The sequence below is a fragment of the Bidens hawaiensis genome, unplaced genomic scaffold, assembly GCF_021521415.1.
Source record: "Bidens hawaiensis isolate Kalapana, Puna unplaced genomic scaffold, B.hawaiensis_p1.1 tig00043521_1, whole genome shotgun sequence".
Taxonomy (NCBI): domain Eukaryota; kingdom Viridiplantae; phylum Streptophyta; class Magnoliopsida; order Asterales; family Asteraceae; genus Bidens; species Bidens hawaiensis.
In genome coordinates this window covers 24,318-50,960 of record NW_027497720.1, presented here as the reverse complement: position 1 = coordinate 50,960, position 26,643 = coordinate 24,318, and the positions used below count along the sequence as shown (strand labels likewise).

At 37.3% G+C, this 26,643-nt stretch overlaps 3 protein-coding genes and 2 pseudogenes across 4 annotated transcripts; 3 read left to right on the top strand and 2 right to left on the bottom strand.

The window, feature by feature from the left end:
* Positions 1-5,802: 5,802 nt before the first annotated feature.
* LOC143594342 (auxin-responsive protein IAA1-like) lies at positions 5,803-7,451 on the top strand. 2 transcript variants are annotated; one of them, XM_077073672.1, is made up of 5 exons: positions 5,803-6,091; positions 6,387-6,571; positions 6,642-6,753; positions 6,830-6,894; positions 7,015-7,451. In XM_077073672.1, the coding sequence occupies exons 1-5, from the start codon at positions 5,877-5,879 to the stop codon at positions 7,092-7,094; spliced, it is 657 nt and encodes a 218-aa protein (XP_076929787.1). In that variant the 5' UTR covers positions 5,803-5,876; the 3' UTR covers positions 7,095-7,451. The 2 variants fall into 2 exon arrangements, with proteins under 2 accessions (XP_076929787.1, XP_076929788.1); XM_077073673.1 differs by having other exon boundaries at positions 7,020-7,448.
* A 7,124-nt stretch (positions 7,452-14,575) lies between these two features.
* On the top strand, positions 14,576-15,701 carry LOC143594343 (protein CDI pseudogene; annotated as a pseudogene).
* A 1,453-nt stretch (positions 15,702-17,154) lies between these two features.
* On the top strand, positions 17,155-20,009 carry LOC143594338 (aromatic aminotransferase ISS1-like; annotated as a pseudogene).
* A 146-nt stretch (positions 20,010-20,155) lies between these two features.
* Positions 20,156-21,863, bottom strand: LOC143594339 (putative 2-oxoglutarate-dependent dioxygenase AOP1). The gene is made up of 3 exons (XM_077073670.1): positions 21,483-21,863; positions 20,613-20,934; positions 20,156-20,488 (listed from the first exon to the last, which is right to left on the bottom strand). The coding sequence occupies exons 1-3, from the start codon at positions 21,854-21,856 to the stop codon at positions 20,243-20,245; spliced, it is 942 nt and encodes a 313-aa protein (XP_076929785.1). The 5' UTR covers positions 21,857-21,863; the 3' UTR covers positions 20,156-20,242.
* Positions 21,864-22,736: 873 nt separating this feature from the next.
* Positions 22,737-26,385, bottom strand: LOC143594341 (deoxypodophyllotoxin synthase-like). Its single transcript, XM_077073671.1, has 3 exons — positions 26,009-26,385; positions 23,472-23,793; positions 22,737-23,044 (listed from the first exon to the last, which is right to left on the bottom strand). The coding sequence occupies exons 1-3, from the start codon at positions 26,383-26,385 to the stop codon at positions 22,805-22,807; spliced, it is 939 nt and encodes a 312-aa protein (XP_076929786.1). The 3' UTR covers positions 22,737-22,804.
* Positions 26,386-26,643: the final 258 nt, after the last annotated feature.

Sequence of the window (26,643 nt, the reverse complement as noted above, 5' to 3'; positions counted from 1 at the left end):
AAGTTAAAGTTTAGCCATCCTACCAAGTGCAAGTGACGGTTCTACCCGCACAATCACGAAGGAGGAAGCGAAACTTTAACCTACTATCAACCACGTTCAAAGGTTCTTATTCTAAACACTTGGAAAATTGCTAATTTAAACTAAGTATGCAAGTCATAAGTTTATAAAGCAAGGAACCCAAAGAAGGAAATAACAATCTTATACGCAAAAAGATTAATATTTCAAGAATATATTACAAGAATGGCCGGGTAACTACCCGCCTAAAAGAAAAAAAACTATACAAGTCTATCTTAGCAATGGGAAGGGATCTTCAGGATCAAGCTTCAGGGACGCTTCCACTTGGACCCGCTCCGTCAGAAGAACGGGGTGGTTCGAGGAACGCTTTGAGGACAGCTAACCCATCATCAGCAGCAGCTACTTCGTCCACCTTCTCCACCACTGGATGCGGGAAGGCGGCGTATTGGTTCAATGCTTGGTCATAAATGGCTTCGGTATCCACATTGAACAAAGGGAAGTTGGAAGGCGGGACGCCTTTCTCAACAAACCCTAGACCAAGCAAGAAACCGGCCTTTTCCCCATCCTCATGAGAAGCGTTGAGGGCTGCGGTCATAGCATCATCGTAAGAGGTCTCTGAAAAGACCCGACGCACAACCTACAAAGAAAAAATACAAGTATTAGAACCTTTTCTTACAAAAGAAAAACGTGAAGATAAAACTAAACATACCTGAGGCAACGCTTCTCGAAGAAGCCATTGGAGGGCAGCTTGAGCTTCGTTATGGGCGCGTTCGGCTTCGCTCTTGTTAAGGTTGGCAAGTAAAACTTCCTTTGCGGCAGCCTCTTCGACGCCCTTAAGTTTCCGCTCGGTGTGGTCAAGCACCCCCCTCTGGTCCAGGATTTCCTGGAGTTTCTTGGCATCTTCCATTGCTAAGGCATCATGAGCGCGTTGGAGAGCCTCTAATTTGGCCTTGAGCTCCTCATTCTCCACATGCAAAGGCTCAGCAACGGCTTCAGCCTTGGCAGCCCTCTCGGTTGCGTTTCGCGCAGTCTCCCTGGCCAGCCGAAGCTGTTCATTCACAGCTTGGGCAGCCTTGGAGCGGGCCTCGAGTCGCGCCTGAACTTCAACCTCGAGGGCCTTGAAGGCCTTCTCCTTGTCGGCGGCAGCTGCCGCCAGCTGTTGGTTCTCCTCCCGAAGAGCACGCGCCTCAGATATGTCCTTGGCGCGAGCTGCTTTCAACTTGTCGTTTTCACGACAAAGCAGCTCGACGCGCGGCTGCATCCGGGCCTGGAGAACCCGAAGCTCATTAGTTAGCCTACCCTCCTGGTAGCTAACCATGGCTTCCCCCAACGCACCCGGAGGAGCAGCGTGGCGAGCCCAGTCCACGCACTCCACAGGTGTGCGAAGGGTTGTTCCTCGGCGTATGTTCCATCGAGGAACATACACTTCATTGGAATCCGACACTGCAAAAGAAACAAAAGCAGTAAGGAAAAGATGATAAAAAACATAAGGGAAAAAGAAAGGAACCCTACGCACCTGTAGGGTCAATGACAGGCCGATAGCCGCCAAACCCATCACCTGAACCTAAAGGAAATCCATCCAACAGGTCAGGCAGACGGGAAGGTGGCAAAAATCGGCGGGAAGCCCTGCGCGTACCTGATGGTCCGGCCATCGGTGCCGGTGGCGCGGGCATGGCGGCAGCCGCCGTGGTCGCCGTTGTGGTCGCCGCCGTGGTCACCGCCTTGTAAGCAGCAGCAGTAACCGCCGGCTCTGTGAAGGATGCTGTAAAAATCGCACTCACAGCCGGCGGTGACGTCATCTCTGCCGGAACAGTTGGCTCAAAGGAATGAGCAACTGGACCAGCGGATGCAGGCGCAGGCGCCTGGGTCGACGCCTCAGGAAGGCTGACCGAGCCTACCGTCATTGGCGGGGAGATACTCCCCTGCGCTTCACCCCGGAATGCGTCAACACCCACGCCTGCACAAAGAAGAAAGTGTTAGATAAATTTATAGTGATAAATCTGCAAAGACATTATGATTGTACTTACGGGTTTTCTTGACCCTGAACGTACGGACGGGCGGGGAGGAACCCGATGGAGCCGGCCTCTTGGTACCGGTCACCGTCGTCTTCGTTGGTTCTCCGGAGGTAACGGTCGTAGCCTCCGGAGCAGTGGTCTCCTCACCACCGGGCTTCCCCGCCACCTCTTCACTATCTGACTCCGAGTCAGAGAGAACCACTGGATCAGCTGTGGAGGCCTTCTCCTTCCCCTTCACGCCGGCAGCAGCCTTCTTCTTCCGCACAAGGGGAGGACCATCTGCGGATTCCTCAGAAGAAGACAGGATGTAAGGATTTCCAGCAACGGGTACAGCATTGAGGGGTTCAGGATAGAATATCTCCTTACCTGGCCGCCGGTGGCTCAGGATCTCTTGGCCCGGCGGATAGACCTCCACAAACCTATCCGCCGTTTGCTCCAGGATGGGCAACTCATTGTCGTCCAGAGCACGAGTGCCCACCCGCACGGGACTGTCAGCTTCCCGCGGGAACAGGAGCGACTCCAAATTATTCCCCTCTGAAAGAAAAAGAAACAGTTAGAAAATTAACTAATATCAGCAAGAAAGACAAGACATACCATAAGGAATAGAGTTCAAACCGTATTCAAGAAGGATGGGAAACCGGGACGCATCCTTCCATACCCGGCTCATCCCCAGCAGCACCATCCCGGACTCCGCAAACCGGTAAACCGGAGATTGGACCCGGGATATCTTCGCGAACCATTCCGCCTCCTGGTAGCTGGAAGCGTGAAGGCTCGGAAGCGCTTGACCCTTCTTGAACTTCATAGCAATGGGGATGGCGCGGGCAGAGATGTAGAAGAACTCCCGCTTCCACGATCGGAGACTGCGCTCGGTCACGCAGATCTTCAAACCCTTAATACGGGTTGTCAGGGTGTACCACCCCTGGACGCACCTCCAAGTATAAAAGGTCATCAGGCGGTCCACGTAGGGCTCAATACCCAGAATCCGACACACCCACTCGAAGTGCCGGACCTTGGCAATCGCCATCGGATGCACCTCGGTCAGGTGCACCCCGTGCCTCTCCAGGACACGGTACACAAACTTTGTCAATGGGAACCTAAGGTTCCCATAAACAAAGAATGCAGCATATACCCCGATCTTGCCACTAGGGGCATCGTACACAGTCTGGTGGGATTCAGGAAACTCAGGCTCGAGAGACTCGAGCATGAACTTCCTGACGATGTACTGGTACTGATCGACAGGTAGAGCACACTGGCACTCGCCAGCAGTACTCCTATCGTCGGCTACAGCTTCAGCATCATGAGAAGACATTTTTGCAGAAAGAAGAGTGATTTCGGGAAAATGCTTGCCTGAAAAAGGGGAGTATTTGCCGGAAATCACTAAGAAGAAGAAGAAGAGAGGTGAAAGTGTGGATTACAAAGAGGCCTCTCCCCCTTTATATACTAATCGCAATTAATGCGGTGAATTTAATGCGGAGGAGAGAGAAATCGAAGGTGCAATGAAACTATGACACGTGGCAAAAAGCAGGCTGGCAACAGCTGTTGACAGGACGTGTGCCAATAATTTCGCGGCCACGCGCCCGAAAAATCGTGCCCACGCGCCAGGAAAAGCGTCTGGAATGACCATGTTCTGTCACGTCACCATAACTTCCTGCACGTCCTGACACAGTCAGAAGAAACCGTCGCACGACGTTTCAGAGGTTTGGACTGTTCTTATCTTTTCACCAACTCTCCGAATTTCAAAATTCAAAAAATTTGAAAATATTAAAAAGTAAGCGGGAAAATACCCCTTACCCCTTGGCAAACAAGTAACCGTAAGACGGATGCGGGTACAGTGTCAAGGCAAAACCCTTCACATACCTAGCACCCGCAGGGAATTGAAGCCAAATAAACCTTGGCAAACAAGTAACCGTAAGACGGATGCGGGTACAGTGTTAAGGCAAAACCCTTCACATACCTAGCACCCGCAGGGAATTGAAGCCAAGTATTCCTCGGCAACCAACTATAAGACGGGTGCGGGTACAGTGTAAAGGCAAAACCCTTCACATACCTAGCACCCGCAGGGAATTGACGCCAGGAATACCTTGGAAGTAAAGTAACCGTAAGACGAGCGCAGGTACAGTGTCAAGGCAAAACCCTTCACATACCTAGCGCTCCGCTGGGAATTGAAACCAAGAAGGATCTTCTGGGCAATGCTTGCGGAAACGGAAATAACATCCCCGCATAGCGGGAACGTCGAGAACTACGTTGTTTGAAGCTCCAGGATGGAATTGGTGGTCTTAACATAATTGATCACTATGTTCAAAACTACCAAAACCTCATGGAAAATCCATACAACTGGGACTCAATGCTCCTGACTTGCGAGGAGGTTACAGACCTACCCGCATCATACCCAAAGACCAAGCAGGAAACTCGGGCATTTCTGCAAGTGACAAGGACTTCCGCGGAAAGAATCCCCATGGAAAACCTTACAAAACCCTTTTCAAAACCCTTTGCTCAAGTCCAAAAGTTCACCTCCCTTTATTAAACACGCATGAGAAGAACATTGGACTGGGGGGACTTGAAGAGGTAGGTCCCAGCAGAGCCCATTTGGTCCCGCAAGACTCACCTTAAACAGGGACGTCTGCGCAGAAACCAACTGGATCCGCAGGACCAACCATGCTCAGAGACGTGACGTCCTTACGCGCAGTACGCAAGCTGTTCCCGCAGGAAATGCCTCCCATGGTGAAGGACTCCGCCTGTTCCCGCAGCCTCGAATACAAGCCATGAGGAAAGGCCACCCGCGCAGCATGGCTACACGCACTAGGTACTTAGCTCTCGATCATTCAGTGTCACCTGAAGGAATGAGCAAAGCCGGGAGCAATCCCGCACAGAGGCGGGAGGGGGAATACTCCCGCCCAAATAAGCCAGTCTATACTGAAGGACCTTTTACTGTACCTGACGAGGTCTGGGCGAAAGATCTGATCAGAGATACGACAGCTCACTGATACAGTATGGCGAGCAGCATGCTCCTGTACTGTATCACTATTAGCCGCTGCCTACTCACCAACTACTGTCATACCACGTGCGTAGCCGGCAGTTGGTGGAAAGGGAACAGTATACAGCAGGCCTGGTCACTATCAGCCGCTGCCTACCCACCAACCACCGGCAGGGCACGTGCGTAGGCTACTGTTGATGAACAGGAACACTGTTGCAGCCGGCCATACCTCCTTGGAAACCTACCTTCGGCTATAAATACCCCAAATGGTATGATCATCTGGACAACATATCTTACTACATTATCATCATATTATACCTAATATCTGCTCTAGCAATCTCTTAATATACTTTTATATTTAAAGAGCAATCTAATCTGATTCTCACGCCGGAGGGTGGTCACAAGGAGGAACCCCCCCCTTCTCAGTGACGAGCTCACGGTGTCTGTTTTGCAGGTTATCAGAAGAACCATCTTCCAAGGGTCTAACCCCTCGTGAGAAACAGCTACCCAACCCCCAGGTTACCAGTAATCTGTCGTGGGTCCGGTTAGTGTTTCTTCACAAACTCACTAACTCATACAAAATGTTATATGTGAATGGTAAGGCTTTTGGAGTTTTTAACTAGCCAACTAGTTACACTTGGATGGATGTTAAAAATTAAAGAAAAAAAGATGTCTTTGGGTGCCAAAAAGGCTACCATAGAACCTTTTTTGATAACATGGACGAATCCAAACCGCTCTTGAACATCACACGTGGCAAAGTTTCAATGGCTAGATGATCCAAAATCTTTCTCTATATAACTTCATAATGCTTCCATCCTTCACTCTCACCCAACTAACTTTTTTCAAAACACAATTCAGTTTCACCAAACAAAATGTCATCAGAAATATCCAACATCACTTCGGAGCCACCTAACACCGCCTCGGTCACCGTCGGTAGCCTTAACATCAATGATACCGAGCTCACCTTAGGTTTGCCAGGCGAATCTCGAAAATTGGTAGCGAAACGAAGGTTTTCGGTTATAACCGATCTTAAATTGGCCGGAAATCATCGATCTGACTCAATCGTCACGAAAAATTCTCCCTCAAAGTAAGTTATATCGTAATTTGTTTCACTTGTATAAAATAACGTCAACGTGGTGTTAGCTCACTTACTAGATATATTTAATATTTATCTTTAGTAGGAGCTAGGTCCTAGATTTTAACCTAGGCAACGCCATATATACATTTACAATATTTACAGGAGTTTTAGGAGTATTGTAACTTTATCGTTCAAAAAAATATATATAAATAAACAACTTAAGACCTGTTCGTTACTTGCAATATATCACTTGAACTAAGTTTTTTAACAACAATAAAAGAATCCAATTACATATATTTGACAGGGAGCAATTGGTAGGATGGCCACCGGTTAGATCTTACCGAAAAAACATGACGAAGAGCGATTGCAAGTACGTGAAAGTAGCGGTTGACGGAGCACCGTATTTGAGAAAGGTAGATCTGGAATTGTACTCAGGTTATCAGCAACTTATGTGTGCTTTTGAAGACCTGTTCTCTTGTTTAGCAATAAGTAAGTACATATATTTCACTACTAAGTTATTATTTCAATGATTACTTAACGTGTTGAATGGTTTGTGTAGAGAATGTATCGAACGAGATGAAGCTGATGGATCCTGTGAATGGAACGGAATACGTTCCAACGTATGAAGATAAAGATGGAGATTGGATGTTAGTTGGTGATGTGCCATGGAAGTAAGTTTTTTTTTTTCTAATAAATTGTCATTTAACACATTTTTTTCATGCTAAAATAGTTAATTTGATTTTGTAGGATGTTCGTTGAATCGTGTAAACGAATAAGATTGATGAAAAATTCAGAGGCCATCAACGGATCCGGTATGCATAATTCACAAGTCCAAAATATAGTTAACTTTCTTCAAATATATTTCATATTTATATGTTTTTCATAGTTTTTGGAGACAACTTTCTGATATATTATTTTATTTTTTTTAACGATGCAGAGTTGTCGAAGTGTTGAGTACTTGGTGTTACGTTTCTTATCTTTTGGGCTTCGTTTTCTATTGTGTTCGTCATAAGGTTATACTGTATAACATAACGTGTAGCTAGTGTTATGTTATACAGCGTAATATCCGATCCATGCGGGATAAATATGAGACACAAATGATAGAGGGAGTGGATCTCATGGCTTAGTTGTTTGTAGAGGAATGATGTAATTTTTTATTTTTTGTGTTGTTGAATAGGAAACTAGTTAATGGAATAGGGATATTGTAGGAGTACATAAATATCACATGATATGGAAGTACAAATGTCTGTTGATGTTTTAGATGTGCAAAAACTGAGGGCCACTTTTTACTTTTTAGGGTTTTTAAATTGGAAAAGCTTTATTGCACGTGTCCCAACATAGTACATTGAATCTGTTCATGTTTTATGGTATTTAAAATCTAAGTTGTATGGACCTTCTTATTTTTCAAACTTGTATACCGGAATTTGCGTTCGTTTAGGATGGGTTTAAGCATGTTGATTTACTAAGCTATCAATATGGTTCAGAGTTAAGCAGGGCCAGCTCAACGAATGTAGAGGCCTAAATCAAAACAAGATTTTGGGGCCTTTTCATAACAATTGCTAAGAAAAAGAAATTGATTATTACAAGTTTTGAACTCATAACCTATACTTTAATAACAACCAAGCCTACCACCATACCAATACATTACTTTGAATTTACTATACCCATTATAATATATCTATATACAATGTTTTTTTTTGGATTTAGAGGCCTTAACTGAGTGGGGCTTAAAGCACTAACTTGTTTTTGATGTCCCACGAGCCACCCCTGGAGTTAAGATAATTAATTTTGAATAGCGTGGGTTGAATTCAAAACGAGTTAGCTTCAAAAGTATCACATGACTTGAAACTTTTTATACAATTCGTTCCTTAACTATTTTTGTTGCTGAATCGAGAATTTCGATGTAAAATTTATAGGGTCAAAGCGAGTGTAGTTGCTCGTTAGCTACTGGTGATCGAATCGGGTCGAGCATGAACCCAAGCTTTATTTATCAACATGTTCAGTTTAAGTAGCTATCCGGTCTAAAGACTCTAAACAAGCATGTTTTTTTTTTGAACCAAATTATTAGTTACAACCACTCTGGGAATCGAATTCCCAACCTCCATTTTAAAAGTCTACCACCTTTGCCACCACACCGATTACCAATCGGTGTGGGGGTGACAAGCATGTTACTTATACAAGTTTTATTTTATATATGGAAAATGTATTATCATATATCTATAATTGTTAAGATGTACAAACATGACAAAAAAAATTAAATAATATATATTTTGTAATATATAAGTTAAAAAAAAAATCTGAGCGAAATTTGAGCTTGATAAACTACTCTTGTCTCGAGCTTCAGCTAATAAAATAAGGTTCAAAATAAGACGAGTTTGAACTCACATAAATTAAACGAGTTCGATACAAGTTTGGGTTTCGCTTATGGACCCACATAGAAATTCCTATGAATCATTGTTATATATTCATTCACATTATCTAATTACAATAAAGTTTGTAATTCACCCCCAACTCCATACTATAAAGCCAACTTAATAAATCCAACCGCTCTTTCGTCCTACAATTACCAGTTGAAACATATGCTTACTTAGTTGCAATGCTTGTATAGTTAGTTGTCGGTAATTTTAATACCTTTTCAACTGAAATCAAAAACTCAACTAACGCGAATACACTTTTACTTTAGTATTGTTTGTTAACCATGAACACGTTTCATTGATTTGAGGATTATACTCATGAATCATGATGTATACCAGGCTATACGCCAGCATGTTGGGATACTCAAGAAGTATAAGCACGTTTACCGTACAATCAACATTTGGAATTAGTGATGTAATATGGGAAGTGGTGTGTATATTAAGCAAAACCTCATCATGTTTAAGGTGTATATGCTAAAATAAACAAGCAATTAGTTAGGTGTTTGTAAACATCAAATTTTAGCTTTTAGTCTTCTATCTTGTCAACGATAAACCAACTATAAATACTATTGACATCTCGTTTGGTCATAACTCACATGTGTTACTTAATAATCGAGGAGATAACATCATCTGATCATGACATAATTAGCATTTGCTTTTCTATGAAAACTTTCTTTGTTTTGAAAAAGATTATTATAATAATTATAAGTAGAAGTGCGATAAGGGTGGCTTAATCTTTCTACCGTTTTAAGGATCTTCAAAACCAACTGGCCGGGTACTAGTTGCACTAGTTGATAAACCAAACTGAATCCAATATGTTCATTAATACCGAACAAAATTAAATTTGAATCCAGTTTAGTTTCAAGCAGAAAAAACCTGATTTGTAATAAGAGGGTGTTCATAAGTTTGTTGTCAGGTTGCTTGACTTGGTTTCTTCGGTTTTTTAGCGGGTGATATATGATTTCAGTCTCCTTGGTTAACCGAATTGAATTTATTAGACTTGAAAACTACTTATCTAAGTTTCGGATTTAAACTAAATATATAATCGAGTTATGTTTTTAACATTTTCAATGCATTCTGATAATTTCGATTTAACTGTTTTAAAACCAAAAATTTAACCCCGTTATAGACATGATTATGTATACAAATTTCATAACGTGATTTCATATACTTTTTTCTTTATTTTTTATTATTGAAGGTGGAGCAATAACAATATTATGATTCGTGAAAGTCATTAATTCTAAGTTTCTAACCCAGCCTATGGACTATGGGCCAGTTTGGATAAGATATTTTTGGGCTTTGGCTGGCCCGTTAAAAGTAGTTGGCCTTTATGTATAGTCATTGATGAGTTTACAATTATTGAGTATTGTAGAAAGTAAGGCCTATTTGTTCCAATCTTTAGTTCAGTTACTGTGAGAAGATTATAATCAATTTTAGGTATTTTACATCCATTTCCACCGTCATAAAGGCTTTGAAATGTATATACAAACCGAGCATGCTTTTAAAGAAAAAAAGGTCACATGTGCGAAAAAATAGAACTCGATAAGTAAGCGAGCTGGATTTGTATATTTCAAGGATTTTCTAAAGATACGAGAATAGAAAGTAGATATACAAACCATTTAAACATCCTTGGGTTAGAACTCTCAAAATAATTTTCTCCTTTGTTAACTTTTCTTAAACAAAGTTGAGCTTGTTTTTAAAAAGATTAGAAAAACCATCGTAGTTACCAATTTCGTTTTCTTTGTACAGTTTGTTATTATATTATATTCTTACACCGTATTAAAAATACATTATATTCAAGCTTCAAGCTATAGTTTATGGTTATGTTATTGACTTATTTGAGTGTTAATGATAAGTCAGTTTTGTCCTAAATTCTAACATTTTCAAAGCCCCCCAAAAAAAAAAAGTTATGGATCTGAAAACAATAAACCATGGGTAGGATGTAGAATGAATAGAACTATTGTCTATTCCTATCTATGTGCGGCTTGGTCGTGATGTATTGTCGGTGACGTGTGAGTTACTCTAGCACAACTAGATGCTTTTTTATTTACTTTTAAATATCAAACAAGTGCATTCATTTAACAATCCTTTTGGATTTACAACAAAAACAACAATATTATAATTATTATAAATCTACCTATACTAATAAAAGAAAATAATTCTAACACATTGCATGTTGAGATTAATTCTCACTATCACTTTCCGTCAAAATCACTTCTCTTCTATTGATGGAAAATAAAAAAAATATCTTGGTTCTAAATATAGTATTGATTATAAATTTAACATACCGTATTAATTGGTCAATCTCCCTTGATTGAATTATAGATGCCATAAATTATATTCTAAATATACTTAATATAAAAAAAATTATTAATATAATAATTACATGTCTAGATATATTTTCTTTAAAATTAGAATGTATATATCTAAAAAAATTTATGTTTAAAGAGTACATTAACATTTAATTTTTTAATACTTTTTCATTTTAAAGAAAGCTATAATAAAATATTTTTATAAATTTTTTACAAATATTTAGTCTTAATAATCATAGTCAAATTTTCCATTATTTATATTTATTATAAGACTATGGTGATAGTTGAACAATAATGTGTTTATACGGACATCATGGAAGTTGTTCAAAAATATTTGTTGCCTTTTTTGTCTATGTCCGGGTATGGAATGTATAACAGTTTTGTGAAAAACTTTAGCTGCATATTTCATATCGAAAGACTCATTGTTTTAAATGTTGCTTCCAGTGAAATTGTTTCATTATTGTATACCAATGGTAGAACAACCCATTGCCGATTTAAAATTTAAATATATTTGATGATATAGAATGACTATATATGTAATACATTTTTTTTACATAATATAAAGAAACTTAATTATCTTTTTTAATTTGTATTAAATTATTTATTGTAATTTATACATTAATTTATCCCGTGCAATACACGAGTTTCTAAAGCTAGTATAGTATAAAAGAGATTGTTGGTGCCACAAAGTTGTTATTTTGATAACCTTCTGTTTTGATATATAATAAATAGTTTCCACTTATAAAACAACTTAGACTTTTGGCATGTTGGTTGTGTGGTTTTAATCTTATGTCTAATTTGGTATGCCTCTCAAGTTCGAATCTTCGCAATGGGAAAGGATTGTTTTTTTTTGTTTAAATTAGCTTCTTTTTATTTCTAAGTTCAATTTGTTGGGTCATGTGTGTTGTGTATACCTTTTAATATATTTTTTGTTTTAGTTATGGTAACGTAACGAACATGACGGAAATCGATCAAATTGTTTAGACTCACCGCCTCAACGCCCAAGGTCAATAGCGCTCGGGTTTTACAAAGCCGAATTTTATCGGCCGACGCTACCTCATAACGCACGTAACCGAAGTCGTCCGAATTCGTGTCGACTTACCAACTCAACGTCCGGGACTAACAACACTTAAGTTTTACAACTGTCCAAGTTTGCCCGGCGCAACGCGCCAACACTAGTTGTTTTAATAAAAGTAGAAACTGAATAATTACGAAATTTGGTTATTTTATAGTATACCTTAGAGCATTCCAACCGTCTCCTAAAATTCTGTGAGTGAATTTTGCGAATTATATAATGAGATTGTGAATGGTTGTAAGTAGGGATGAGCAAAATCGGTACCAGTACCGATTGGTACCAGTACCGAAATCGGTCCCAAAGTTTTAAGTTTCGGTACCGGTACGGGACCGGTATTTCCCGAATTTTTACCTTCAAACACGGTACCGTCCCGGTCCCGTACCGAATATTTCGATACCGGTACCGGTACCAAGAATTCACAATTTTCAAACCGGGATTTTCGGGACCGGGACCCCGATCTCATCCCTAGTTGTAAGTGGAGGGAAAAGGAAACTTGGTGATATTTTTGTAAATCTTAGGAGACTTTGTTAGTCCTCATCATTTTAATATTTGTTGAAAGTGGTTGTAAATGAATGATAAAGAAAATGTTATGATAAACCTATAAAAGAAATATTATTTAACTGAATAAAAGAGAAAATTGTGTAATTATAGAGATTGAGACGAGTGATAAGCTGTAAATTCTCTTTACATATTATCTCTTATTCCAAATTATTTGGAAAAAATATTATCACTAAATAATAACAAACATTCATGCATTTTTCAGTTAAGTCAGTTTTAGAAATATTAAACACTAGTTTTAAACCCATGTATTATACGAGATTTGTCAAATAACAGAAATAAAATGATCCATTATTTTAAAGAATTGAACAAAATTAAAGGTAAAAAAAAATATATAGTACAAACAATAAGAAGTCTAAAATCTCAAATTTACAAAATTGATTTTTTATATACAATATTTGCATAAATTGTTTTGACCAATTACCCGTGGATAACTATGATAAATGAGATGAAAGATTAGAAAATTAGAATGAAAATTATAACCCATTTCTCAAAATTGTTTTGTCCCATGACTTATGGATTGTTAGAATAAATAAGATGAGAAATTAGAAATGAAATTATAACCTATTTGCCAAAATTATCTTGAATCATGATCCATGGATTGTTAGGAAGAATTAAATGAGAGATTAGAGAATTAGAAAGGAAATTATAACTCATTTATAAATATGACTTTGCTCAATAACCCATGGATAAGTCAAATGAATGAGAATAGAGATTACTGATTAGGCCAAGAATAAAAGTGAAATTGCCACATCATCTTCGTTATTTTCTTTTATTAGTATAGTAGTTAGATTAGATTTATGAAAAAAAATGTTTCAGAAACTAATACATGTAACAAAAGTTAAGTGAATTTACAATAATAAACTTATATCAATTTTTGTAAATCACCTGGAAAACTTATCATTATACTGTGACGTTCTCTAGTTATATTGAAATTTAGATTAAGTACAACATAATTAAAATATTAAAGTTAGAAACTCATATAAAATAGTATATATATATTAAATATGATAAAGGATTAAATACAATAATCTTTTATCGTACATTACGTACGTGAGCATATAGAACGTTAATTTCAGAAATCCTAAATCACACAGTAAACTCATATGGCTCGTCAACGTCGCTCTTCCTCAAGCCATCTCCACCACCACTCGCCGGCATCAACACACCTCCTTCACCATCACTTGATTCGACAACGATGGTCCGACAACTCGCCGGAAAAATGACGAACGCCACTCCTGTTTCACAGGTTCTGTTTATTTTTTATTATAAGAATTGAAATTGAAATTAATTGATTGGTTAATCTTTGAAATCGATTCAATTAATCATTAATTTGAAGCTTCAATCGATCAATTTTGAGTTTTGAGTGATGAGTTTTAACGTGAATGTTTAAGTATTTTTCTTGAACGTTTAATTTTTTTTCCCGAACGTTTAAAATTTTAACCTTAAACGTTTAAAGGTTTAACATTTGAATGTTTAAGGGTAGGAATTTGGCTTGAACGTTAAAACTTTTTGTTCTGGATTTTTTCGTTAGTTTAGAAGTTCTGAACTTCTAAACTTTTTGTTTTAGACTTTTTTGTGCAGAACGTTTAAAGTTGTGCAGAACGTTTAAAGTTTGTGCATAACGTTTAAACATGAACCTTAATAAGAGCTCATAATCGACTCATAATTCTAAAGTCTCTTACACATTAATTCCATTGATTAAATCATCATTTATTGATCAATTTGAAGATCATTGATGTTCAACGACGCTTTATTTCAATTTTGGTTTTTGACTTTTGAGATTTCATACTTTAAGCTGTGATTAGAGTTTAGAAATTGAATGAGATAGAGCGACGAGTTTCGAATTTGGATCAGAGTCGATTTGTAATTGATGAATTTGATCGCGAACTACCGTTGGGCTATTTACGAAACTGCCACCGCGTGTTTTTAATCTAACGCTCTGAAAAGTCGCGTACGTAAGTACGATAAGCTACGTTAACCCAACCCCTATTAAATATCATAAAATAAAATGAAAAAAAAAACAGTGTCTTTCTTGTCTTGGGTGTGAGTAAAAAATGGTCTTAAATACACGGGATTCTTAACGCGTCTCTTTAATCCTTAATTTTCCGTCTGTCAATCTCTGTATCATCCTCCTTCTTCTTCAGGTACAACACTCAATTCATCTCTCAAATCTCAAATACATTTTCCCATCTTAATCCTAACACGCACACATTACTCAGATCCACTTCACTTAACATAATGTCGGTGGATCCCGTTAAATCCACCGTCACCGTCAACGGCAATCACAATTCCACCAATGCAAACCCTAACCCCAACCCAACCAAACCGTACCGGATCTACGTCGGCTACGACCCACGCGAACACATAGCCTACGAAGTCTGCCGTTACTCCATCCTCAAACGATCCTCAATGCCAGTCGACATCATTCCAATCAAACAATCCGAATTACGCGACCAAAATCACTTTTGGCGCGAACGCGGTAAGCTCGAGAGCACCGAGTTCTCGTTCACCAGGTTCTTAACGCCGTTTTTGGCCGGGTACGAAGGCTGGGCGATGTTCGTGGACTGTGATTTCTTATATCTTGGTGATATTAAGGAACTGTTTGATCTGATTGATGATAAGTACGCTGTGATGTGTGTGCAGCATGATTATACCCCGAAGGAAACCACGAAGATGGACGGGGCGGTCCAGACGGTTTACCCGAGGAAGAATTGGTCGTCGATGGTGTTGTATAACTGCGCTCATCCGAAGAATAAGGTTTTGACGCCCGAGGTCGTGAATAAGGAGTCTGGGGCGTTTTTGCATAGGTTTCAGTGGCTGGAGGATGATGAGATTGGTTCGGTTCCGTTTGTGTGGAATTTTTTGGTTGGGCATAACCGGGTTGTGGAGGGTGATTCGAGTACGTACCCGAAGGCGATACATTATACGCTGGGAGGACCGTGGTTTGATGCGTGGAAGGATTGTGAGTTTGGGGATTTGTGGTTGAAGGAATTGGAGGAGTGTAACAAGGTTGAGGATAATAATAATAATAATAATAATAATAATAATAATAATAATAAGATTTGATGTTGCAGATAAGGTGTTTGATGAAATGCAGGGGTCTGGTAAAGTTTCAGTGTTTGTGATTTTGTTATTCGATTACGTGTTATTGCTTTGTAATATCGGGTTTATTGTTTGGGTGATTCGACAGTATCGGACTATGAGTTTTTATTTGTATTATTAATTCATTATATGTGATTTGGGCAAGATGGATTTTTAGCGAACAGAGCTTTTGTAGCAATTTGCAAATTTGAATTCTTGCGTTCAAATGTTTCTTCATGTTCACGAGAAGGCGAATTTGCAACATGTTTGAACTCGGAACACAAATGCTGAATTAAATTTGCAACTTTTGAGATCAAAAGTATCATTAGTTAACCAACTACTTAAGTACCTAATTTGATGTTATAACAGTCAAGAGGGGAGCTGCTGTCGCTTGTAATTTATGTAGTACTCTGATATATGGTTCTGCCATATAGTTCAAGTAATATTATCTAGTTATCATATAAGTGAACATGTACTGCAAATTCAAAAAAGTTTTATATGCTTGAAAACTTGTGATGCATGTTTACCAATTATCAAACTTATTATTTGAAATGTCTGCATCTACATTACAATACAATAACGTTAGCCTAAATGCTTATCCAAACTCAAAGTCAAAACTAAAAATATGTAATACAATACAATTTATGTATCTTAAATATTGAATAGCAAAACGATATTCCAAATCTGAAAACCCTAACGATCTAGCAAAAACAAAATGAAAGTTACCTAAAGCCATCGGTACCGGCATTAAAATGAGCCAAAATACAATCAAAATTACGTAAATGACATCCATCATCCCTGCAATTGTAAGTAAATTGAAGAAGCATAGCGGCAACGACCAAGTAGAAAAGGAGTGATGACTGACGGTGGTGATGAATAAGTGGGTTTGGAGGTCCAATTACAACTGTGTACAAAAAACACTTTAAATTGTACAGCCCCTAATGCACAAAATACTTGTAATGCAGAATGTACAACTACCTCAAGCAGAAACTTAGCTGAAATAAGATTTTGCGTGTAACAATCATTATTCATAACACCTTTAAAGATCACATGTCTAAAGTTGTTCGAATACAACATAATAAAAGTTACAACTGCGGGTCAACTCTAATTTATAAATCTAATATTCAAAATGATTAAAACATGCTTTTTCAACCTGACTTGATGTTGCACCTTAATTTAATTATATTGTTACATACATCTTACTAAGTTGCTAGCTAATCAAGTCCCTCTAGCAAAGATCAGGTTCTTTTAGCCTTTTTATTGCTAGTCACAGTGGCACTCTTGTTATGCTTGAGTCGGGCTATGCTCTTTTAGCCTTTTAATTCAAAGATACATATTGGGGCCTGGAAATCTTGAATCAAGATGTCTCGTGAAGTTTATTTTTTTTTGCCAATTTCCACTTCATCAATGGCTAAATTTATGAAATAGGAAAGTAAAGAGCAAAGTTAGAAATGATAAGTGTAAGGATCGGGCTTAGGCCATGATACAATCGACCCCATACACTCCTCCTATAAAAGTAGCTGGCTTAACTAGCTGGTTCCATCTTCACTAGCACAGAGACTGTTTTTCAAATACATGCAATTCACCAACACTGTGTGAAAGTGAAGTTAAATTCTCAATCTTCAGCGTATGGGTTCATATGGAATGTTAGCTAGGAGGGCTTTACTAACCCAAACACCTGCCATGGTTCAGGTTAATTTTAGCTTCTTAGCCATAAATTTTGCAATCCCATTTTGGGTTCTTGAATTGGTGATATGGGTTTGCTGTATTTCTTGTTTTATGTGTGAAAAGTTATGTGCTTTTAGGGATGCATGTGATGTGATGATGTTTTATTTTATGTTTGCAGATACAAGAATTGCTTAGAGGTGTCAAGGGTGCTACATCTCTAGCTCAGGTTATTATATGAGCATTGAATTGAGTTTGATTTCAAGATACTTTTGAAGTTATTATTCCAATTTTCCAATTGTTGAAAATCAAATATTTGATTTCAAATCAGTGTTTTTGATGCATGAAATCCAAAAATTGGATTTAAAGTTGTATCATTTGGTTCAAAATAAAAACTCTATGTTGCCAGCATTGTTGTTTTCATCAGATGAACATTCGAAAAAGTAGAGGATATATTTGACTGTTTTACAATCGGTTTTCTTGAAAATACAAATTTATTTTCCTCTTTGTTTCTACTCTATTTATTTCAAGAAAGTTACAAGCCCATTTAATAAAATTCACAAACATTGATGAACACTTGAATAATAACTGAATTTTAAATGGTTCATACTAGAACTCTATGCTGCCAGAATTGTTGTTTCCACATTAGAATTTTAATTTTTTTTTATTTGATTATTTTGCAAACGGTTTTTTTTGATACTACAGGGTGTTGTGTACTGGCAACCACCTAAAGCAGCCTTAAAGAAGGTGCAAAAACTTGTGTGGGAGCCTTCAATTAGTCGTTATGGCGCCGATGAAGGTCTTCCAGAGCTTAGGGAAGCATTGACTAAAAAGGTCAAAATTTAAACCATATGAATTATAGTATTATACCATTATACCCTTTATACTTATGCAAATTCTTTATGGTTAAATATATATGCGCAGTTGTGTGAAGAAAATAAGTTATGCGAATCTTCCGTGATGGTAACTGCAGGGGCAAATCAGGTATCTCGGTGCGAGTTTGATATTATTTAATGTGTAAACTTTTTACATTTTCATATTTCTTACTACCTCTTTAATTGTTTTAGGCATTTGTGAATATTGTTCTTGCATTGTGTGATGCTGGGGATTCGGTTGTTATGTTTGCACCATACTACTTCAACGCGTACATGGCATTCCAGATGACAGGTGTTACCGATATTATTGTGGGCCCTGGTGATCCAAATACGCTTCATCCTGATGCAGGTTGAAGCTTCATTATATTGTTTTTGGATTTGAGAATGTTTGTATGTAATTTTAATACTCTCAAGTTACTTTCTTTTACCAAAATAGTTTCTTGGACTTGTTCATGACCTAATTTATTCCCAATTTCATGAACGTTTAGATTGGCTAGAAAAAACTTTGCGGGAAACCAAACCTACCCCAAAGCTAGTTACAGTTGTAAGTTGTTAATCCTGGGAATCCTTCTGGAACCTACATCCCAGAACCCCTTCTAAAGGTAACGTGTGTGTGTGTGTACATAAACGCGTCCCTGTATATAGTGTGTGTTGTAATGCGATAGTAATTCTAATGATATTTAAGCTGTGTTTTATTTTGCTAGAAAATATCAGATATCTGCAAAACTGCTGGATGTTGGCTTGTTGTAGATAACACATACGAGTAAGTGATTTTGTTTGTTGAAATATATATTTGTTTTTAGCAATCACACACAAAAATATGTATATCCTTTAGTCATTTAACTACAACCGTTCTTGAACCTTTGGTTCGGTTTTATGGTCTTTGTTAATCATGAGTTTCTCGAGTCATTGATCGCTTCCAAAACTGCATCAAACCATTTCTAAAATTTCATAATAAAATTAGTTCATTCAATTCTTTTTATTTAATTAACTATCCGTTTTCTTGAATGAAGGTGTAAATAAATTTAGAAGGTTGTAAAGAGTGTAATCTGGCCGACCTCAAACCGCTTAACATGTTTCCTTTTTAGCTCTATTTTAAATTTTACATGGTCAACATGTTATGAATAAAAATATAACCCGAATTGGCCAATTTAATATAAAAAGTTTGAAATCACCTCCTCTAGTCCATCTTTTATTTGATGGAAACTTGGAATTTAATTATTAGAATAAACAGGTATTTTATGCATGATGGTTTGAAGCACTCTTGTATTGAGGGAAATCACATTGTCAACAGTTTTTCCTTCTCTAAAGCTAATGGGATGATGGGTTGGCGAGTTGGAACGATATGTGTTTCTGATTCAACTTCATTCTTTTTCTTTTTGTGGGGTAGACGTGGCAATATGAGCGGGTAGTCGGGTAATAGGCTAAAACAAGTTCAGGTCAAAATGAGTAACATTGTATGAATGAGTTAATTTCAACGGGTTTAAAGCATACTCCTTACAATTGTGTAAAGTTGAAGGTTTTGCTGCACAACTCCTTAAAATCCAAGACAACATACCCATATGTGCTTCAATAATCTCACAAAGACTAGCCCTTCATTCATTGGAAGTGGGTCCAAAATGGGTCACGGATCAGGTCAACGCTCTGGTCAAGAACCGCCAACTTCTTGTTGATGCATTATCACCATTACGGCAGGGCGCGGTCAAAGGTGGAGAAGGGGCCATTTACTTGTGGGCCAAGTTACCTTATAAGTTCATTGATGACTTTTAGGTGGTCCGTTGGCTCGCTAATAAACATGGTGTTGTTTTAATCCCTGGCAGCCCATGTGGGTGCCCGGGTCAAGTTAGGATCTCGTTTGGTGGTCTGGTGGAGAACGATTGTCGGCTTGCATCCGAGAGGTTGAAGAGAGGGTTGGAAGAATTGGTCAAAGATGGAATGATTTGACTTTGATCTCTAGTGTTGTGGTTCAAATGTTCAATAACAAAGAAGTTTAAAAGGTTGAAGTTTTACATAGGTTGAATTTTTACAATATATGTTGAAATTTTTAACCCCACAAATTTTATGCATTCATACAAGTGATTAACTCTTCAACAAAGGGAAACAAGAAACAAGCATACATAGATGTGATCAAACAAATATGTTTTTTTTTCTAGAACCAATAATATGTTGAGAACTGTTCAAATTCCACAGTAGGTTTTGATTGGGCACTCCGAGTTAACCCCTTCAGGAGTGTAATAGAAATGCATATACTCATAATTGTCGAATGCACGAAACTTTAGCGGGTGGTCTTTTTCAACGAGTTGTTGAGGTACCTCTATAATGTGATCCCTGATAGATGCAAATAGCCCCAGTACATATCTGTCGTTGTCTCCCGTCATCATCACCCTGTGAGTTGGCGCTTCAATTCTTCCGTTTGTCCACGCCTAATAAAGAAATAAAAAACTTGTCGGTTAACCATTTGATCAACCCATTTGTCCTCATCTTACACTATGTGTGAGATTTTACTGGGTACATCTGATTGTTTAATATATATAAACTATAAATTACCATGAAAGCATCTGCTGCCATGACAACAAATGACGACGGTGGATATTCAACTTCAATCCATTCCCCATCTTTGGTCATTATCTCCAAACCATTTACTTCATCTTGATGAAGATAAGTCATGAAGCATTTATCGGTATGCGGAAGAATTCCCAACATTTTCTCGTTCCCTGTAGCTCGTAGATATTTTGTCGGTTTAAGAAGATAAGTTGTCGACCCACGAATCGATTCATAGTGTTCCTCTATACCATAACTCTCTGCTATCATTTTCATCACTATCTTGTCTAGTTCGGCTAGAGCCTTTGAGTACATCAACACACTTTCACTGAAACATCAAAATCAAACAAATCATAATTTTATGTTTGATATCAGTTATAGAACATGCCTGCAGGGTGTTAATGAGCAGAGCCGAGCCAAGCAAGTCAGGTTGGGCACGGGCTCAACTCGTTTATCTTAACAAGCTGAAATGCTGAGCTCGATCTTTTCTCGTAAAAGTTGAGCCTACTAGTTTATTCTTTTTTAAATTAGTTATATATTTACACACACACACATATAAACTAAAAGATAATACTTTTAACATACACATAACGCATATTGCAGATATAATTTATAGATATTGAAATTTTGGGCTTTTTAAATTAGCCAACGAGCTAGCTAAGCAAGCCGAGCTTATCTTGGCTTGGGCTCAATCTTTTTCAGACCAAGATTGCTCGGCTTGACTCATTTACAAACTAGTCGATTTCAAACCCTAAACCAGGGGTTCAATGACCCCAATCACTCGGATTTTTTTTTCTTATAAAATTCATGACTTAAGTTTTGGTTGGACCACTTCAAAAGGCGGTAAAAGGATATAATATTAAAAACAAAACGTACGAGAAACTTTGATTTCCGGAGGGCCACATGAGTTTTATGAAACTTTCAACTCCTTCATTAGTAGTTGCATTTTCAATGCCTAAGCTTTCATAAAGAGGAACCATGGGTTGTTGCCCAATATAACCATTATATGGTGTACTTAATATGTTTAAAGCTTTTACTTCAGAAGGAAGATCGAATAATTCTTGCGATGCAAGGAAAGTTGCATCACGAAGTTCACGAGACACTCCATCAAACACTGCTATGAAACACCCAAATTCTTCAAGTGCACGTATAACTTCACCGCACTTTGTAACCCACGAACTTGAATTTAAGTTTAAACTTTTTAAAGATAAATCAATAACCGGAAGCTTGGGCTGTGTTGAGGAACCCATTGTTTCACTAGATGTCTAGATCTCTCTCTATAGTAAGATTAATGGAGTGTGCGTGTGCGTGTGCGTGTGCGTGTGCGTGTGCGTGTGTATATATTACACACACACCTCATAGTGCATAACTACAAATAGAAAATGTTAAGAATATTTTAAGTTATCAAATCATATGCTAGACAGGTGACAGGTCCAATGGTTCTTATCATTCATATTTTTTATGGCTCTATATGTCGGACGATAATGATGTTAATTTAAACAATCAATTTGCATGATGTTTTTGACTATAGAAGTGCATACAAAACAGCAAAATGATCGATTTTCTGTTCAACTGCCGGCCAAATGATCCTGTTCTTTAGTTAAGCGAATAAGCATAGAGACATAAGATTTGTCTACACATATTTGGTCTCACTTCTAGTAAATAATTATCAAGATAACCACATGTTTCACAAATCAATATGTTTGGACTTTGGATGCTTCTTGACTGATTGATGCTTGCTCGTTATCTCATTAAAGCGACGTTTTTTACATCATTGTCTATACTTGGTAATCCGTTATATTCATGTAATCAATCAAATATTTCACTTGAGCCTAATGATCAAATTAATTAAAGTGTTCCTTGTCCAAGTTGTCACTCTTCACTCCTGAGTGACCCTGCTGATCTAACGTGTACGAAAACAAAGCATGCCCGGGCATAATGCTCAGCGTACGAATAAATAATAGAAAAACAAACAATAATCACAAGTGATATGATAAGAAATATGTCAGATTAAATAATATCAAAACAGAAAGTAACATTAAAACAGAGTTGTTAAATAACTTCACCCAATACATTTTTTACACAAACTTTATACATTCATTCATGGATATGATAAGACAATGGTGTCACCTTGGGTTTGAACAATGCACACTTAATTAAGATACATATAAATTTCTGGTTGAATATTGGTGCTTAATTCAAATTCCACAAAAGGTTTTGATGGGGCGCTCTGAGTTAGTCCCTTCAGGAGTGAATTGCATATACTTGTAATTATCAAATGCGCGAAACTGCAGCGGGTGGTCTTCATCAACGAGTTCTTCAGGTATCTGTATGATGTGATCTTTGATATATGCAAACAGTCCCAGTGAAAATCTTTCTTTGTCACCCCTCATCATCACCCTGTGAGTTGGCAATTCGATTCTTCCATTTGTCCATGCCTAATTAAACACCACATTCAAAATTTTATGTGTACAATCGAACTTGCTATACTCATAGCTATCTCGAAATAAAATGCCTACATCTTCCGGGATTGCAAATACTTATATAGATTATATATGTGAGTTGCGAGAAATATTTAATCGAGATTTATAACCTAAGTTCATTGTATTTTGTTATACCCTTAGTATTTTAGCTAGTCGGTTAAGGGTAGCTAGCTATTAGTTAGTTATTCGGTAGTTAAATAACTACCGCCGTATGTTTGTGTGCAAAATCATCAAACAAGCTTATGTTAAATTGTATGTGTTTGTGTACAATCTCTTGACATTCAAATATCCTGCAGAGATCTCAAGATATATAAAATAAAAATTGATAACAAAGTTTAAAGAGAGTATATATTTAAAAAAATATATATAAAGTATAAATTACCATGCAAGCATCTCCAGCCATGACTACAAAAGAAGAGGGTGGATAATCAACTTCAATCCACTCCCCATCTTTTGCCTTAATCTCCAGACCATTTACTTCATCTTGATGAAGATAAGTCATCATAGATTTATAGGAATGTTCAACAAGCCCCAAACTTTTCTCAATCCCTTGAGCGGGTAGGTATTTCGACGGTTTAAGAAGATAAATGGTCGATCCACGCATAGATTCATAGTGTTCCTCTATTCCATAGCTTTTTGCTACCATTCTCATCACTATGTGATCAAGTTCTGCTACAGCCTTCGAGTACGCCAACACACTTTCGCTGAAACATCAAAATCAAACAAATTATTGTTTGTATCAATATCAATTATACAACTGGTTAGTAATTTATTTTTTATTTTTGTATTAATAGGTGGTTTATGAACTAGGCTGGTACTTATAGATATTTTTTAGAACTTGTATATTTAGGCAGTTCGCTACGCCTATGCATGACTCGGAGAACTCCAAAGAAAACTTGCCAAGTTCGTTTATAGAAGGACAAGAAGTTACATAAAGCATCTTCAATTGCAATGCCTGCAGAACTGGACCTGATAACGAACTGGTCATCTTGCTGGTTCACTAGTCGGATCAGTTGGACGGAAGTTAAGAACTGTAAGACGTCATAAATATTAAAAAAACAAAAAACTACACACACATATATCTATACTATGGGTATGTTTGGCGTGAAGCTTTTAGGAGCTACAAGCTTCAAGCTTTTAAGAAAAAGCTCCTACTCAATTAAAAACTTTGTTTGGTTCAAGGAGCTTGAAGCTTTTAGGTCAGAAGAAAAAGCTTAAAGCTTAAAGCTTCTACTAGTAGTGTTTAGAAAGAGCTACAAGCTTTTAGTATGATAATTTACTTAAATAACCTTCCAAAATAAATACATTTACTATTATTGATTTTAGTTATGTCCATTTTAGTAATTTTATACGTTTTATTAAAAGCTCCAGCTACTCTGCCAAACATCTAAATATATCTAAAGAGCTACAGCTACCGGCTACAGCTTCCAGCCACCAGCTTCCAGCTAACAGCCAACAGCTTCCAGCTACAGCTACCAACTAGTTTTGCCAAACATACCCATAATGCACCAAACAAGGGCAAATTAAGACACCCATTTTTAAGTAATTTACAACACTTAAAGCATGAGGTACATGTGTTAGTAAGGGTAAACTTGTCTTTTAAACACAATCCATTCAACTTACAAGTTTGGTCCCTCATCTTTAACCATATTATATTTTTAATTTAAGTTGTAAACTAATTTCCCACCCATGATTTTTAAACGACTATAGCCTTTTCAAACGTTAATATTTTTATAAACAAATTGAACCATAAAAACGAGCATTTTATTCTCTTTAATTTGGATATGATATTGTTGTAATTTTTTTTCATTTCAAATAAATTAATATGTTACGTAGGGGAGTTCAGTGTCGGTTTTGATGGTTTTTAAGTTAAACTTGTGAGTCCAACCGTTAATACTGATTTTTTGTCGTCCAAAACCAAACTTAACCATTGAAAGTTGAAACCGAATCGTTACTAACGGCCTGGTTCCAGTTTGGTTTCACAGTTTAAACTTTAATAATAAACTTAGTTTAAAATAATTAATAATTTAAATGTACCATCAATTTTAACTAAAAACCAATATAATATGATACTTGAGATGATTATAAATAAAAAATGATAATCTTAGCCACATAAATGGTAAATATTAATTGAAGATCTAGATCGTGAAATAATAACAACAAATATTACAAAAGGAATCATATTGCAATTAGTTTAATTTAAAGTTGTATAGCCAAGTTATTTGTAATAAAAAGATTATGTTCAAATAAAATTTTAACTATATATAATATATATTACAAAACATATCTAATAATTAAGAATAAAAAAGATTAAATTGCATTCAATATTTACAGTTTTTTCTGGTTTCATATGGTCGGTTGCCGATATAAACAGCGAACCAACCGTTCACTACGTTTTGAAAATTTTGAAACCGACCAACAAACCGAAAGTAAAAAAAGAAAAAGAAAAAAGAAGTCAAACCAATGACTGATTTAAACGATTTCAAGGTTTTAACCTAACCATAAACACTTATACTTAACAGGTTCAAACACCAGCTGCATCGCGCGGGCACCCGCCTATGTATATATATATATGTGTGTGCGCGCGCGCGCGTGTAAAATAAATTTTTATCAAACTTAGAAACAATAAACTATGTCTTGATATGAATTTTCAATTTTAACAAACTTATTATAAATAAAATAAGGAGTTTCAAGTAATAAATGATTTATATAATAAGATATTAAAAAAATAAAAAAAATTGGAAATTCAGACCGACCACCCGGTCCTGTTCGACTGGTTCACGGGTATGATGCTTAACCGGCCAGTTCAAATGGCGAATAGTTAAATATGCATATGCTTAACCGATCACCAGTCTTATTTCTAAACAATGTATTTCCCCAAGAATTTCAACTAATCTTAAGGAGAAAAAAAACCCGTACCAGAAGCTTTGATTTCCAGAGGGCCACATGAGTGTTGTGAATCTTTCAGCTTCTTGTTTAGTAGTTACATCTTCAATGCCTAAGCTTTCATAAAGAGGAGCCGTGGGGTTTAATTTCCCAGAATAACCACTATATGGTGTCTCTAGAATGTTTAAAGCTTTCACTTCAGTAGGAAGATTAAACAACTCTTGCGATGCAACGAAAATTGCATCGTGAAGTTCATGAGACACTCCATCATACAAGGCTATGAAACACCCGTATTCTTCAAGTGCACGTCTAACCTCACCACACTTTGCAACCCAAGAACTTGAATTCAAGTCTAGACCTTTTAGAGAGAAATCGATAACCGGAAGCTTGAGCTGTGTTGTGGAACCCATTGTTTCACTAGATATGTATGAGAGGTCTTGTTATACGTGACAAAATATAGTTATAAGTTATAACCTTGGAACCATTTATAAATATATAGTAGCAGGGATGATTTAACTCTTTGTTAAGAATATTTAAATATATATTCAAATCTAGCTAATACTGGACCTTCTTGTTATATTGTGTTCGGGTTTATATGCCTGACACGATTTTCGGGTTCATGTCCTGTTAGACGCACCAACCTGCAAACACATGACCCATTTAACACG

What these genes read in the sequence shown, in the direction of transcription:
- LOC143594341 (XM_077073671.1), bottom strand. Translation starts at nt 26,385, where the DNA reads ATGGGTTCCACAACACAGCTCAAGCTTCCGGTTATCGATTTCTCTCTA. An exon ending in TCTGGAAATCAAAGCTTCTG is followed by an intron (nt 23,794 to 26,008) that starts GTACGGGTTTTT and finishes TTGATGTTTCAG; the next exon opens with CGAAAGTGTGTTGGCGTACT. An exon ending in TGGCTGGAGATGCTTGCATG is followed by an intron (nt 23,045 to 23,471) that starts GTAATTTATACT and finishes GTGTTTAATTAG; the next exon opens with GCATGGACAAATGGAAGAAT.
- LOC143594339 (XM_077073670.1), bottom strand. Translation starts at nt 21,856, where the DNA reads ATGGGTTCCTCAACACAGCCCAAGCTTCCGGTTATTGATTTATCTTTA. An exon ending in TCCGGAAATCAAAGTTTCTC is followed by an intron (nt 20,935 to 21,482) that starts GTACGTTTTGTT and finishes TTGATGTTTCAG; the next exon opens with TGAAAGTGTGTTGATGTACT. An exon ending in TGGCAGCAGATGCTTTCATG is followed by an intron (nt 20,489 to 20,612) that starts GTAATTTATAGT and finishes TTTCTTTATTAG; the next exon opens with GCGTGGACAAACGGAAGAAT.
- LOC143594342 (XM_077073672.1), top strand. Translation starts at nt 5,877, where the DNA reads ATGTCATCAGAAATATCCAACATCACTTCGGAGCCACCTAACACCGCC. An exon ending in GTTGGTGATGTGCCATGGAA is followed by an intron (nt 6,754 to 6,829) that starts GTAAGTTTTTTT and finishes TTGATTTTGTAG; the next exon opens with GATGTTCGTTGAATCGTGTA. An exon ending in AGAGGCCATCAACGGATCCG is followed by an intron (nt 6,895 to 7,014) that starts GTATGCATAATT and finishes TTTTTTTAACGA; the next exon opens with TGCAGAGTTGTCGAAGTGTT.